Consider the following 15,308-nt stretch of genomic DNA (forward strand, 5'->3'; position numbering starts at 1 on the left):
CGTGAGTTTTAAGCTCTGTCCCTTATATCACAAAGACCAAATGCACAAAAAGAAAAATTGCCTTAAGTCTGATAATGGCATGTTTACTGAAACTGCAAGATCAACTTTCTAATCTTTCTGGAGGCACAAATCCCTCTAAAGTCACCAACTGCTACAGATAATAATAGTTTTCTGTCAAGGGCAACATGTCAAGCAGTCTCCCTGCATCCTCTCAGAGAAAGGCTCAAACTTTAAATGGGGAAGTAACCTTCTCTCTTATCTTTATCATAGAAACCACAGAATAAAGGAGCTGGAGGCAAGAGGAAGGGACTTTAGATATGATCTAGTCCCTTAGTTAGACTCGCATATTCTAGGTGCTTGGCTGGGCCATTAACCTCGATGTCAACATTCCATGGGCCCAAATTGTTACATTTGCTCTCCTCTGAGATTAAGTCTTTCAGAAGCCACATGCAGACACACAGCTGATGTCACATTCAGAAAGGAGACCGTATCTTTCAACTACATTATAGTAAGATTCCATTCAACTTCAGTGAAAATATACCTAGCTCAAATCATAATCTTTCTCCTCCTCATCATCAATAGTATTTTCTGAATGCTTACTATGTGCAGGCTTCAGGCTTGAATTTTACATTATTATCAAGTCCTCACAATGGCCTTTTGAGGTAGATACTATTATCACTACCATTTTTACAGAGTCTTGGAAACGTCAGGTACCTTCTAAAGTAACACAGCAAGGAAATAATGAAGCTACTCTCCCCGTCCAGGCAACCTGACCCCCAAGCCCATACTCTAAACCACAACATCACACAGCCTACTCCAAGAATGTAGGTACATTCGCATTACACTTAAACCCTGGTTTTCCACGTATGGCTATTCTGTGATGAGGTCTGAATCTCCAGGTAACTTCACCAGACCCTATGTTTCTTTGCCCAAATGGCAGTACTATGTGTTTAGAGTATACCAACTAACTTTATTAATACTAGCCTGAACACAGCATAATGTAGCAGATAAATCTTAAAACATAAATATTTAGAATTTTACCTAATTGTAGAGAAATACAATTTATTTATAAATAGAAATTTATATTTCATGCCTCTGGAAAGCTCAGTTTTGAAGCTCTGTTTATCTGCTGTTTTCAGTTCAGTCTTATGCCTCAACATCCAATTCCCAAACCTCCAGGAGTAGAAGGAAAATATACAGGCATGAATTCCCCACCTCCTATCTAGCATCAATAGGCATATTAGTTCCTTATTTGTGACCTTCAGAATAGTCAGATATAATAACCAAAGGTAGTCATCATTGCACAAGACTAAATTCTTAGAACTATCTATGGACCTTGTTTTATTGAAGAAAAAAAATCTTACAGTAAAACTTTAATGACCAGGCTTTAATAAAAGAAAATTAGAGATAGAGAACACTTTCAACTACACCTAGGCCAGGGGTTTTAAACTCAAATGCAGGTAATGAGAACAAGTGAAACAAAGCAGGCAGAGTGAGCAATGAGGAAGACTGCGGACTGAGGCAAACTACAGGGTTCAGCCACACCAGGGGGGCACTGCTAAGTACCAGTGAACCATTGCCATATTCTTGCCAGATCTGATTTTTCAAAGTCAGATGACCATATTTTATAGGAAATGTTAAGAAATTTCTACTTACAAAACATAGCAAAAGCCAAACAGAACATATCAGCAGGCCAAATCTAGCCTAACATCTCTTCATTTGGTAGAAGACAAAAAAAGTCTAGAGGTGTTAACTGAACTTACCAAGTAGGGGAGCCCAAATTTGTTATTCTTTTTTCTATGTCAGACTCCCTTTTACAATCTCTATTTATAAAGATATAACACTGTGACTTATTGGAGAGCATCAGAAAAATTAGATATTTCAATCATGGGTGGTCTTACTTATAATTGCCTGTTAGTTGTCAGTTTTTGTCTTGTTTGGTTTCGTCTCTTTTTTATTTATTTATTTTATTAGTTTCAAGTATACAGTACATTAGTTAGACATTTATATAGTTTATGAAATGATCCCCTTGATTACTCTATCTTTCCTCTGACTCTACTCAGAGCCATTACCTTACTGCTGACTGCATTCCCTATGACATGATCCCCATCCCTGTGACCCTCTATCAACTACTAATTTATACTTCTTTAAATCTTCACCGCTTTCTCCCATCCCCCAACGCCCCTCCCCTCTGGCTGTCACCCAATTGTCTTCTATATTTGTGGGTCTGTTTTCAATTCATTTGTTCTTTTTGTTCCTTAGATTCTGAATATCAGTGAAATCATACAGTATTTATCTTTCTCTGTCTGACTTATTTCACTCAGCATAATCACCTCTAGGTCCACTTATGTCATTGTAAATGATAGGATTTCATTTTTTATGACTGAGTAATATTCTATCATATATATATGAACCATAACTTCTTTATCCAATCATCTGTTGATGGGTATTTAGGTTGCTTCCATATCTTGGCTATTGTAAATTGTGCTGCCATGAACATAGGGATCCATAGATCTTTACAAATTATTGTTCTGGTTTTCTTTGAGTAAATACCCAGAAGTATAATTGCTAAGTCAAAAGGTAGATCCATTTTTAATTTTTTGAGGAACCTCCAGACTGTTTTCCATAGCAGCTGTATCAATTTGCAATCTCATCAACAGTGTACAAGGGTTCCCTTTTCTCCTCATCCTCACCAACACTTGTTGTTCTTTGATTTATTGATGATAGCCTCTCTGACAAATGTGAGGTGATATTTCATTGTGGTCTTATTTGCATTTCTCTCATGATTAGTGACATTGAGCATCTTCTCATATGTCTATTGGCCATCTGTATTTCCTCTTTGGAGAAAGCTCTGTTCAGGTCTGCCTGTTTTTTAATTGGATTGTTTGTTTTTCATTGTTGTTGAGTTGTATGAATTCTTTATATATTTTAGATATTAATTCCTCATCCAATGTATCATAAGCGAATATCTTCTCACATTCAGTAGGTTGTTTTGTTGATGGTTTCCTTTGCTGTGCAAAAACTTTTTAGTTTGATGTAGTCCCATGTGTTTATTATTTCATTTATTTCCCTTACCCAAAAAGATATATTCAAAATTACTAGTAGCAATATTAGAGAGGTTACTGCCTATGTTTTCTTCCAGAAGTTTTATGGTTTTGGGTCTTACATTTAAGTTTTCAATCCATTTCGAGTCTATTCTTGTGTACAGTGTAAGAAGGTGGTCCAGTTTCAATTTTTTGCATATATCAGTCTCATTTTCCCAATACCATTTATTGAAGAGACTGTCTCTACCCCATTGTATATTCTTGCCTCCTTCATTATAGTTTAAATAGGTGTGGATTTATTTCTGGGCTCTCTATTCTGTTCCATTGATCAATGTATCTGTTTTTATGCCAGTACCATGCTGTTTTGATTACTGTAGCCTTGTAATATTGTTTGATATCAGGTAGTGTGATACCTCCAACTTTGTTCTTCTTTCTCAAGATTACTGTGGCTATTCAGGGACTTTTATGGTTCCATATAAATTTTAGGATTATTTGTTTTAGCTCTCTGAAAAATGCTATTTGTATTTTGATAGAGGTTGCATTGAATCTATAGATTGCTTCTATAGATTGATGTTGATTCTTCCTACCCATCAGTACAGTAGATGTTTCCATTTATTTGTATCCTCTTCAATGTCTTTTTCAATGACTTGTAATTTTTTGAGAACAGGTCTTTTACTACCTTAGTTAATTTGATTACTAGGTATTTTATTATTTTTGATGCAATTGTAAATGGGATTGTTTTCTTAATTTCTCTATCTGAAAGTTCATCATTAGTATATAAAAATGCCCCTGACTTCTGAATATTAATTTTGTATCTTGCTATTTTACTGAATTCATTGATCAGTTCTAACAGTTTTTTGGTGGAATCTTCAGGGTTCTCTATATATAACATTATGTCATCTACAAATAATGATTGTTTTACTTCTTCCTTTCCAATTTGGAAAGTAATTTTATCTTTTAACCTCAGTTTCCATGGAAGAATATAAATGGTCTCTGCTACCTTATTTTAGTTGTATTTTAGTTGTCATCATAGAGTATTCTTTTATTTTTCAGTGTTTATGCTCTTTTTATGGATACAGTAACATAAACGTCCTACTCTAGCTGTTTATCTTTGATCACCTGGTCTTCATTTTCATTTTTATACATAAAAATGAAAGTTGTGGTAAAGGCCAGGAGTGCCTTGAGCAGAGGCCATGTCTAAATGGTGAAGTAGTCAAATGGGTCAGCTCTGTGCTGATGTAGATTGCTGCAGGGCAGCCAACTGCCATTCATCTTAAAAATAAAGCCATCTGACAAAATTCACATTTGCTTTCAGTGATTATGTGCAAATCAGAACCTTATTCCTGTTCAAACATAAAGTCCAAAAAATAACTACTAGCAAATTTTGAAAGGTTCAGTATAGGCAATTCCTATTAAGAAGTGAAATTCAAGGGGCAAGCCACAGCTAAATCCTGCCCTCTAACAGTCTTAGGTTCCCTCTCCCACGAACATCTATAGCTTAAAACTTGAATGCCCCGAGGGAGGGCATGAGCACTGCACTTTTCTATCATTCCCTGCTGGTTTCTCTCCCCATCTTGTAGTTTTACATACCTTTCTGGACCTTGAAGGCACTTGAATTTGTGACCCCTGCGCTAGACTTTCTGCAATTTCATCTTTAACACAATTTTTTATGATAAGGAATTAACATCTTACATAAGAGTTGCATCAATACTGTTTCCACTACTTCAGAGCTACTTCCCATGGATTGGTAGTTGCTGCCTAAATGAAATAACTATATCACCAGATGATTGCAGTAATGAGCCAACTCATCTCCTCCTGCTTCCTTAAAGCATCATCTACATGGCCATCAAACTAATCTTTCATCATTTTATTCCTATTACCGACAAGATAAAGCTTAAACTACCCACTAGCATTCAGGGTCCTTCATAATTCAGCCTCCATCTAAATGATCAAACTTATTCTCCTACTTCACCAAGACAACCTCTCCACTTTCATGTGCACACCTGACCCATGTCTATTTATTTGCTCATGAGCCCTACTCCCTTCTCTTTCTGCCTTTCCAAAGTCTCATTACTCAGGGCTAAACTCAAACTCCATTAGGCTTTTCTAAAGCATCTCAGTCTCAGATGATGGGACCTCCTTTTAAATATAAATGATCAGGGTGAGGTCAGAAGAATGGTGGAGTGAGAGATGACTCTAGATCTCTCCCCATGAAATAACAATAAGCTAAACATCTAAAACTCAACAAAAAATGCCCAACTTGCACACCAGCACATCTGAGAGTGGGATCTGCACACAACAGCTACCACAGGTCAGAACCTCAAGTGTCAGCCGGTGGACTGGGAGAAACAAAGAAGCTGCCTCTCATGGCCGGAGCTCCCTGCAGGAGGAGGGGGAGGGGAGACGGTGCAGTAAGTTCCTTGAACAGTCCTGCCTGAGAGAGCTATTTGCTCCACACGGCCAGTGGCAGGGCCCAGTCATCAGGGCAGAAAGCAGAGAAGTGGGGATGGCAGAGCAGCACAGAAGGCAGAGAAACAACAGTTGATTTTTACTAGCTGAGGTAGCAAAACCAAGGCTGAGCTGCAGCCCCCATCCCCTAACCCAGAGGGCACCTCCCCTATATTCTCCAAGAACAAACACGGCGGAGCCTCAAGTGAATCTAAGCAAACATTACCGAAACTGTCGCTAACACTGACAGCGACTGAGACTGCCGGGAGCGAGTGTGATTAAATATCTATAAGGGGAAAAAAGTCATTATTAAGGCTTTATATAAAGCAGGGAGCCAAGAGGCTTAGATGCCACCTACTGGAAACCAAAAGAAAAGCACCTTCTTTGCAACAGGCTAAAAAGAGACCTTTATATAATAAATCTTTCTGGGAAAAAAAGCAGAATACACTTCCATTAATGCCCAGGCAGAGAAATAGTCCATTAAACACCATGAACAACCAAGGTGACACGGCATCCCAGAAAGAAAGAGAAAAATCTCCAGAAAATAAGCTTAAAGACATAGAAATATGCGACTTAAATGACAGAGAATGCAGGATTTTACTTCTGAAAAAACTCAGTGAGAACCGAAATGATTCATATTAACAATTTCAGGAATTGAAAAAACAACTAGATGAGCAGAATGAGTTCTTTAGCAAGGAGATTGAAACCCTCAAAAAGATCACAATAGATTTTCTTGAGATAAATAATACACTGCAAGAGTTGGAAAATGAAATAGCAAGCTTGGGAAATAGAGTTGACCACATGGAGGAAATGATCAGTGATATCGAAGACAGAAATCTAGAAATAAATCAAAGGAAGAAGAGAGAAACCGAAGAATAAAAAATAATGAAAGAGAAATACAAGAAGTAGCTGAAACCATCAGGAGAGGAAACATAAAAATAATGGGCATTATTGAAGGTGAGGAAAAGGAGCAGGGACTAGAAACCATTTTCAGACAAACAGTTGACAAGAATTTCCCAAATCTAAGGAATGAGCTGGAGCCTGGAATTCAAGAATTCAACAGAAAACCCAATTATCTCAACCCAAAAAGGCCTTCACCAAGATACACTGTATTAAAATTATCAAAAATCAACGACAAGGACAGAATTCTCTGGGCAGCCAGGGAGAAGAAAACAGTAACTTATAAAGAAAACCCATTAGATTATCTTTGGACTTCTCAGCACAAACCTTACAAGCCAGAAAGGAATGGAATCAAATATTTAAAATATTAAATGAAAGGAACTACCAACCTAGAATAATATATCCAGCTAAGCTCTCCTTTAGGTACGAAAGAGAAATTAAGATCTTTCCAGACATACAAAAATTGAGGGAATTCTCCACTACGAGGCCTGTACTACAGGAAATACTGAAAGGGGTCAGCTCACCTAAAACAAAATGACAAAAAAAAATACATAAGTAGAGGTATAGTGACTATCAGGCAAATAGAAGCAGAGGACTGCAACCCTTACTAGTAACAGGGCATTATAAGCTTAAACAATAAGAAGAGACTTGCTATAGCAAGATAGTAATGAACATGCAGCATACATAGTGATAAATTGAAACAACAATAACTGAAAAGCAGAGGATTCAAAGATCCAGATTCGCAAAGGGGAATAGAGATAAGGCACATGCAGAAGAAAATGGATGACTGTATGTGTATATATATATAAAACTATCCTTTACATATTCGTAATGGTAACCACATGCCAAAGATTCAGAACTGAAGTATATAACATAAAACAAGAAGGACCAAAGGTAAAACCCACAAAACCCAACCAAAATAAAAAAAAAATTAAAAAAAAGACACACAAGGACAAGGAAGCAGTGGAAACATCGAGCTACCAGAAAGCAAAAGATAAAATGGCTATAAGAAGACTTCATATTTCAATACTCACTCTAAATGTAATGGACTGAACTCACCTATAAAAGGCACAGAATTGCAGATTAGATCAAAAAACAAAACCCAGTCAGATGCTGCCTCCAGGAGACACATCTCAATTCCAAAGACAAATACAGACTCAAAGTGAAAGGGTGGAAAATGATATTTCAAGCAAATGGCATTCGAAGAAAAGTGGGAGTAGCAGTACTAATGTCGGACAAAATAGACTTCAAAATAAAAAAGATAAAGAAAGATACTGAGGGACACTTCATAATGATAAAAGGAATCATGCACCAAGAAGACATAACACTTATTAATATCTATGCTCCCAATCAAGGAGCCCCGAAATATATAAAGCAATTACTAATAGAACTAAAGAGAGAAATAGACCAAAACACTATCGTAGTAGGGGACCTAAATACCCCACTGTCGGATATGGACAGATCATCCTAACAGAAAATCAATAAGGAAATAACATCCTTAAATGACACATTAGATAAACTGGACATAGTTGACATTTACATAGCCTTTACTCCTCTCATGAAAACAGATGCGAAAATCCTAAATATGATACTAGCAAATCAAATACAGCAACATATTAAAAAGATTATACACCACAATCAAGTGGACTTCATCCCAAGGCCACAGGGATGGTTCAACATACGCAAATCGATTAATGTGATACACCACATAAACAAATTAAAAAATAAGAATCATATGATCATATCAATAGATACACAAAAAGCCTTCGACAAGATACAGCATCTATTTATGATCAAAGCACTTAACAAAATTGGTATAGAAGGAAAGTACCTTAACATAATAAAGGCCATATACGACAAACCCTCAGCCAACATAATGGTGAAAAATTAAAACCCTTTCCTCTAAGATTAGGAACAAGACAAGGCTGTCCACTATCACCATTGTTGTTCAATATATCATTGGAGGTCCTAGCAAGTGCAATCAGGCAAGAGAAAGATATAAAAGACACCCAAATAGGAAGTGAAGAAGTTAAACTGTCACCGTTTGCGGATGGCATGATTCTCTATATAGAAAACCCTAAAGGCTCCACAAGAACACTAGTGGAAACAATAAGCAAATACAGTAAAGTTTCTGGATACAAAGTCAATGTTAAAAAATCCATAGTGTTCCTATATTCTAATAATGAAGTGTCAGAAATAGAAGTGGAAAAAAATAATTCCTTTCACAATTGCACCAAAAAGAATAAAATACTTAGGAATAAATCTAACGAATAATGTGAAGGACCTATATAATGAAAACTATAAGATCCTATTAAAAGAAATTGAAGAAGATACAAAGAAATGGAAAGATATTCTGTGTTCTTGGATTGAAAGAATCAATATAGTTAAAATGACCTTATTACTTAAAGCATTATATAGATTTAATGCATCCCCATCAAAATCCCATTAGCATTTTGTAAAGAAATAGAACAAAAAATCATCAAATTTGTATGGAAGCACAAAAGACCCCCGAATCGCCAAAGCCATCCTGAGAAAAAAGAACGAGGCTGGAGGCATCACTCAGCTGACTTCAGATTATACTACAAAGCAACAATAATCAAAACAACATGGTATGGCAGAAAAACACACACAGACCAGTAGAACAGAATCAAGAGTCCAGAAGTAAACCCATGTTTATATGGGCAAATAATTTTCAACAAAAGAGCCAAAAACATACAGTGGAGAAAGGAAAGTTTCTTCAGTAAATGGTGCTGGGAAAACTGGAAAGCCACTTGCAAAAGAATGAAACTAGACGGTTGTTCATCATCACATACCAAAATTAACTCAAAATGGATTAAGGACCTGAATATAAGACCTGAAACAATAAAATGCATAGAAGAAAACATAGGAACTAAGCTCAAGGACCTTGAACTTAAAGATGATTTTATGAATTTGTCCTCAAAGGCAAGGGAAGTAAAAGCAAAAATAAATGAATGGGACCTCATCAAACTAAAAAGCTTCTGCACAGCAAAAGAAACCATCAATAAGGTAAAGAGACAACCATCCAAATGGGAAAATATATTTGCAAGCAACGCCTCTGATAAGGGGCTAATATTAAAAATATACGAAGAACTCATACAACTCAATAACAATAACAAAAAAAAATCCAGTTAAAAAATGGGCAGAGGACTTGAACAGACACTTCTCCCAAGAAGACACAAACGATCAACAAGCATATGAAAGAATGCTCAACATTGCCAGCTATTAGAGAAATTCAAATCGAAACCACAGTGAAGATACCATCTCACACCTGTTAGAATAGCTATAGTCAACAGGACAACAAATTTTGGAGAGGATACGGAGAAAAAGGAACCCTCATACACTGCTGGTGGGACTGCAAATTGGTACAGCCACTATGGAAAACAGTATTAGGTTCCTCAAAAAACTAAGAATTGCTCTACCATAGGATCCAGCAATCCCTCTACTGGGTACTTACCCCAAGATTTGAGAACTCATATCCAAAAAAATATTTGCACACTGATGTTCATGCAGCAATTATTCACCGTGGCCAAGACATGAAAACAACAAAAGTGTCCTACAATAGGTGACTGGATAAAGAAGCTGTGGTATATATATACAATGGAATATTATTCAGCCATAAGAAGAAATGAAATATTGCTATTTGTGACAACATGGATAGACCTTGAGATAATCATGCTAAGCAAAATAAGCCAGACAGAAAAAGTTGAAAACCACATGATATAACTTATATGTGGGATATAGATCTAAAAGCAACAAACAGTACAAACAGAGACTCATGGACGTGGACAATGGACTAGTGATTACCAGATGGTGGGGGGGTGGGGGGAAGGTAGATGGGGTCAAAGGGATCAAATATGTGGTAACAGAAAGAAATCTAATTATGGGTGGTGAACACGCAGTGCAATATATATATGCCTTACTGTTGAATTGTACACTTTGAAACTTACTGGATTTCATTAACCAATGTCATCATTTTAAAAAATAAATTAATTAAAATGTTTTAAAAAATAAAAAAATAAATGTAAATGATCAATAAACATTTGTTGAATGAACAAGTGAATTCTGGCACGACCGCATTCTTATAACCACTTAATTATGACCAACTCACTTAGCCTCACTTAGAGCTTCATCATCTGTAAAAATGTGGTTTTGGCAAGGATTAAATGAGATGTTATCATGAAATTATCAAGCAGAGTTGCTACATAGACTCAAAAGATATTAGATATACAGAGACTCAAGAAATACTAGCTTGATTTACTGTCTTCCTCCCTCTTTTATTGCCGGTTAACTTTTCAGTTGTTTATATAGTCTCTTCCTAACTACATTATTGGAGCAGGGATCTATTTCTTAAAATTTTTATGTATCATTCACTGCAGCTAGTATGGAGTCTTGCCAATAAAATATTCTTGATTGAGTGTCTATTAAGAAAGCCTCTCTATTGAAAAGTATATCCAGAGACTGGCTGCTGACACTGGAATTTCCTCGTTTACATTTTGTTCTAAGTTAAGCATTGCCCCCAGTTAAAATCCAACCCTTCCTAGGAGATAGTTCCATATTAGTTTCATTGATTATTAATATCTGTACTGATTAGACTTTTTTGTTTACAAGGAGTAAAAACTGCCTTGCAGGTTGTTTCTTTTATATGAGGTACAGTGATGAGTTTGTTTAATCCAAGACTTTATTATAACTTACTTAATGTCTTTCCAACATAATTGCAATAGAAGTAAGGAGGAAAAGAGAAATACAGATATTGCACTATCAAGGAAAGACAAGGAGGGAAGCTGAGTGCAGTGCGCCATCAGAATTATAGCAGGATAGTGATGGGAACGAGGGCGACCAACTGTCACGATTTACTCAGCACCGAGAGGTTCCTAAAATGTGGAGCATTCAGTGTGAAGAGCAGGAAAATGCCAGACAAACTGGGAAGAGCTGGTCACCCTTTCAGGCATCAGTGAAATCCCACCGAAAGACACACTTGGTCTCATTTTAAAGGGAGCTTAGAGTCCACCGCACACAGCAGCAGAAACCTGTCCCCAGCTGGTTATGGGCTGGTTAGAGCAAAGTGCCAAACAGGCCAAGGCTAAAGGATTAATTTCCCAGGAAACTTTGCTCTCTTCCATAATCAGAATCTGTATCCATTACTGAAGCCAGTCATTCTCCAATGTCACTAACTAATCACAAAAGGAACAAGGAGAGCGAGCGAGCATAGCTACTTTGGACCAAACTCTTCACTGCTGCTAGCAACATTGGTGGAGGGACACTGATGTTTTCCTTGTGCATGAACATGAAGTCATTGAAGAATGACACACAAAGGGATTCATTTTCTGAACTTTCTCCTTAAATAGGTTCTAAATAACAAGAACAATAACATATAGCATATTTGCAAATTTCCACAGCATGTTCTCCTATATGATTACATCCTAATACTAATCCTGTGAGATAGGCATGGCAGATACCAAAGTCAGCAGGGTTGGGGTCATCCATGGTTACTCAACCAGCAAGCAACAGTGATGGCGCTGGAACCCTCACCTCCTGGTGTTTTTCATTTGTTTGCCTTAGCTGTAGTTGTTCTGATACAGGTTACAGCCTCCTGTGATGCAACAAAATACATATCATTCTGGTTACCTACTTTGTACGTATTATTTCCATAAGAAAACCAAAACTTTTCAGGTCCCAAGGACCAAGCCTTACAACTCCTGTGTTTCTTGCCAAACGTGGCACGCAGGTGGGCTGGTTATTTCCTGTATGTGCACAGGCATAAAGTACATCCACATTCTTCACCCTGTTGGTTAGGCTCAGGGGATTAGAAAAAGTATCTCTGCTTTTAATGTTTAGATACTGCCGGTCTCTGCACGTCATTGTTTTAACTCTACTTTTCTATAGACTTTTCTGCCTAAATCCAGAATTGTGTGGTGTTCATGTTAGTATACTGAAAGTTGAGTTTCCTTTAGAGCAGATGCGGGTAAGATGAAAACCACCCTCTGTCATATTTACATGTTACTCATTAACTAACTTCAAAAAAAATAGCCTCAGCTAGATTAGGAGTCATGTGAAGAAAGAGCTTCCTGTAATGCGGGAACTGAGCAAAACTAAAACGCAGATTTTCACATTATTGGGAAGAGTCAGGAATGAGCTCTTGACCTTATTTCTTGACCTGGCGATGGACAAGTACACAATGGTGAAGAAGAGGCTATCTTCTAGTGACATGGTGTTCCGGTTTGAGACTCCAGGCAGCCCAAGGAAGATCTACACGGAGACCTCACACAGCTCCACCAACAGCCCCGGCTCAGTGTTTCTCAGGTGGGTGCATTCCGTCTGTTTTCCAGGTGGCTTCTGCTACCTGACAGGTATTCCTTAAAGAGCTCTTCCTCCTTCACTGAGGTAGCAATGCGCCAAAAGGAAAGAGAAAACACAGCCTAGGCCTCTGGGCCAGTGGATTGGAAGGGGGTACATTACAAGGGGTGCGATCTGCTGAGCAAATAGAACTTTACCACTATTAAGGGAAAATAATTTTAATGCCTTCTTTAGGACTTTTTAGCACTGGATAACTGGCCAGCCATATAGTTTCCCAATTCCTGACTCACTCTCAACACTACTCTGATAATTACATATTTTTAATGAAAATTAATTTATTGACTCCTTATTCATTTTGTCTCATAATAATTCTCTAGCGACTTATAAAAGGTAGAAATCAAATGCAAGGAGAAATCAATTACCAGAAAAAGTTTCTTATCCAACTTTGATGTGAACTTTAATGTACCTTTCATGTAAACTTCTCAAGTGGAATGGCCTCCACACCTGAAGTTTTCTGTTACATAGCACCATATCCAAGAAATTGTTCATTTGTTTTATTTTTTAATCATTTCATATCATTTACACACGAAAAGTACTCAAAACTCGAGCTTTTAAAAATTAAATAGAAAAGGAAGGAATTTGTTTTAATGGCAGTCATGTAACAGAACGTCAGGTTATGAATACAAATTAAAGTTTTAGAGACCAAGTGTCTGAATTTATGCAAAATGTTGCTTAATATATTTATTTTAAAGTTAGCCTAGGCTGTTCTATCCATCATTAAAACAAATTTACGTAACTTGCACTATGGTTGTTTGAGCAAGACTTTACATTTTCTATGACTGAAAATGTAAAATTCTTGCATTGGTCCCATATTTTGCTGAACTTCAAGTTTTTCTCCAATCACTTTGTTTAATCCACCTTATTCTTGGAGCTCAAGCACTAACCAAAAAAATAAAATTAAAATGTATAAGTGAATTAACTGATTAATTAATTACACAAAGTGCAATTTCAATAAATATAATACATATGACTAAATAAGTATACATAAATAAGTAGAATAAAAGTAAAATAAAAACCTGCATCAACCTAAATTCAAGCCTCTTTCAAAAAGAGCCCAGACCTATTTCACTAGCATATTTATATATTCAACATCAAATATCTATATTAATATCTATAAGTGTTTTTAATATGTATTAGAACCAACCTAAAAACACTGCATATCATCAAACAGTTTGGGCACTGGAAGATTTTTATTCTAGTTGAAAGATCGGTTTAATGTATTGTATATAAAATCATTGAAAATAATTTGTAGAAGCATTCCGGCACTTGTTGATTAATTATTTGAGGTCAAAAACAAGACCATGTAAACACTTTCCTTTACCTTCTAAATATTAAAAATACATGGGGCTGTTGTGGTATCCCATTATCTTTTCTGTGTACTAGAGCTAGTAAAATACACTCTCAGATTAACTACTTCAAATAGGCACAGAAACAATTTATGCAATTTTTTTTATTCAATCATTCAATTCAACAAATTTGATTGAGTAACTATTACATGCCAGCTTATGTGGAAGGCACAGGGAATACAGGCAGAAACAAGCTAGACCTTATTAGTTTAATGTTGAAGACAGGCAAAAAAATTATGAATGCATACTTCCATACCTAAATCCAATATTAATGTATGTTACTGTAGGAAACAAATACAGGGCTGAGTAGAGAATAAAAGGGGAAAACTAATTTGGGTGTAGTGGCAAGAAAAGGACTCTCTAAAGAAGTGATATTTAGGCCAATTTAGAGGATGGAAAAAAGCCAACTATGGAATGATTGGGAAGGAGCATATTGCCTTCAGATCTTGTGTCTTGAGGAACCTGGAGAGAGTGGTACCCAATGGAATAGGAGAGAAAAGCTGAGGTTGAGGATGTTTAGAATTCTACTAGTGATGGAAAGTCACTGGAGGATTTAGAATAGGGAAGTATCATGATGTGATGTTCCCTTTAGAAGGGCATTCTGGCTGCCCTCTGGATTCTTTCCAGTTTTTTACTCATTCAAGCAACACTACACCTCACGCACGTCTCTCAGGTATGTACCTAGGAGAGGAATTGCTGGGTCATAGATTATGAATGTGATTAACTTTACTCGTTATGTCAAATTGCGATCCAAAGTTCTCTGCCATTTATGCCACTACCAGCAGTTATTCCACTGCCTCAGCAACAATGGTGTTGTCCGACTTTTTAATTTTTCCCAGTCTGGGAAGTGTGAACTGGAATCTCGAGGTGGTTTCAATGTGCATTTCCCTTCTTAATACAGGAGGAGCATCCTCTCAACATCTATATTGGTCCTTTTCATTTCGTCTTCTGTAAAATGCCTGCTGATAGACTTATGACCTTTTGGGGCAGGAGAGTGGGGAGAGGGATTACTATCTTTTTCTTATTTTTCTTATTTAAAATACTCCAGATACTGACCTTTAGTTACATGTGTCGCAAATATTTATTCCAGCATATGGCTTGTCTGTTCACATTCTCTATCATGTCTGAGTTCTTATTTTTACTTTTTCAATTTATTTTCTTAATGACTTGTACTTTCTGTGACTTGTTTTAAGAT

General features: G+C 36.7%; 1 protein-coding gene across 3 annotated transcripts in view; it reads left to right on the forward strand.

Annotated features, from left to right (window-relative positions):
* Positions 1-15,308, forward strand: part of GRAMD2B (GRAM domain containing 2B) — a 111,241-nt gene that overhangs the window by 5,678 nt on the left and 90,255 nt on the right. For 2 of the 3 annotated variants that reach the window (XM_006913329.3, XM_025047795.1), the window contains exon 1: positions 12,468-12,713. The exons of the other annotated variant lie outside the window; for it this stretch is intronic. In XM_006913329.3, the coding sequence (XP_006913391.3) occupies positions 12,484-12,713 (230 nt within the window). In that variant the 5' untranslated portion in view covers positions 12,468-12,483. Of the gene's footprint in view, positions 1-12,467; positions 12,714-15,308 lie in introns of those variants that run through there. 3 annotated transcript variants of the gene reach the window in all.

Source organism: Pteropus alecto, unplaced genomic scaffold (assembly GCF_000325575.1).
Source record: "Pteropus alecto unplaced genomic scaffold, ASM32557v1 scaffold20, whole genome shotgun sequence".
In the NCBI taxonomy this organism is placed as follows: domain Eukaryota; kingdom Metazoa; phylum Chordata; class Mammalia; order Chiroptera; family Pteropodidae; genus Pteropus; species Pteropus alecto.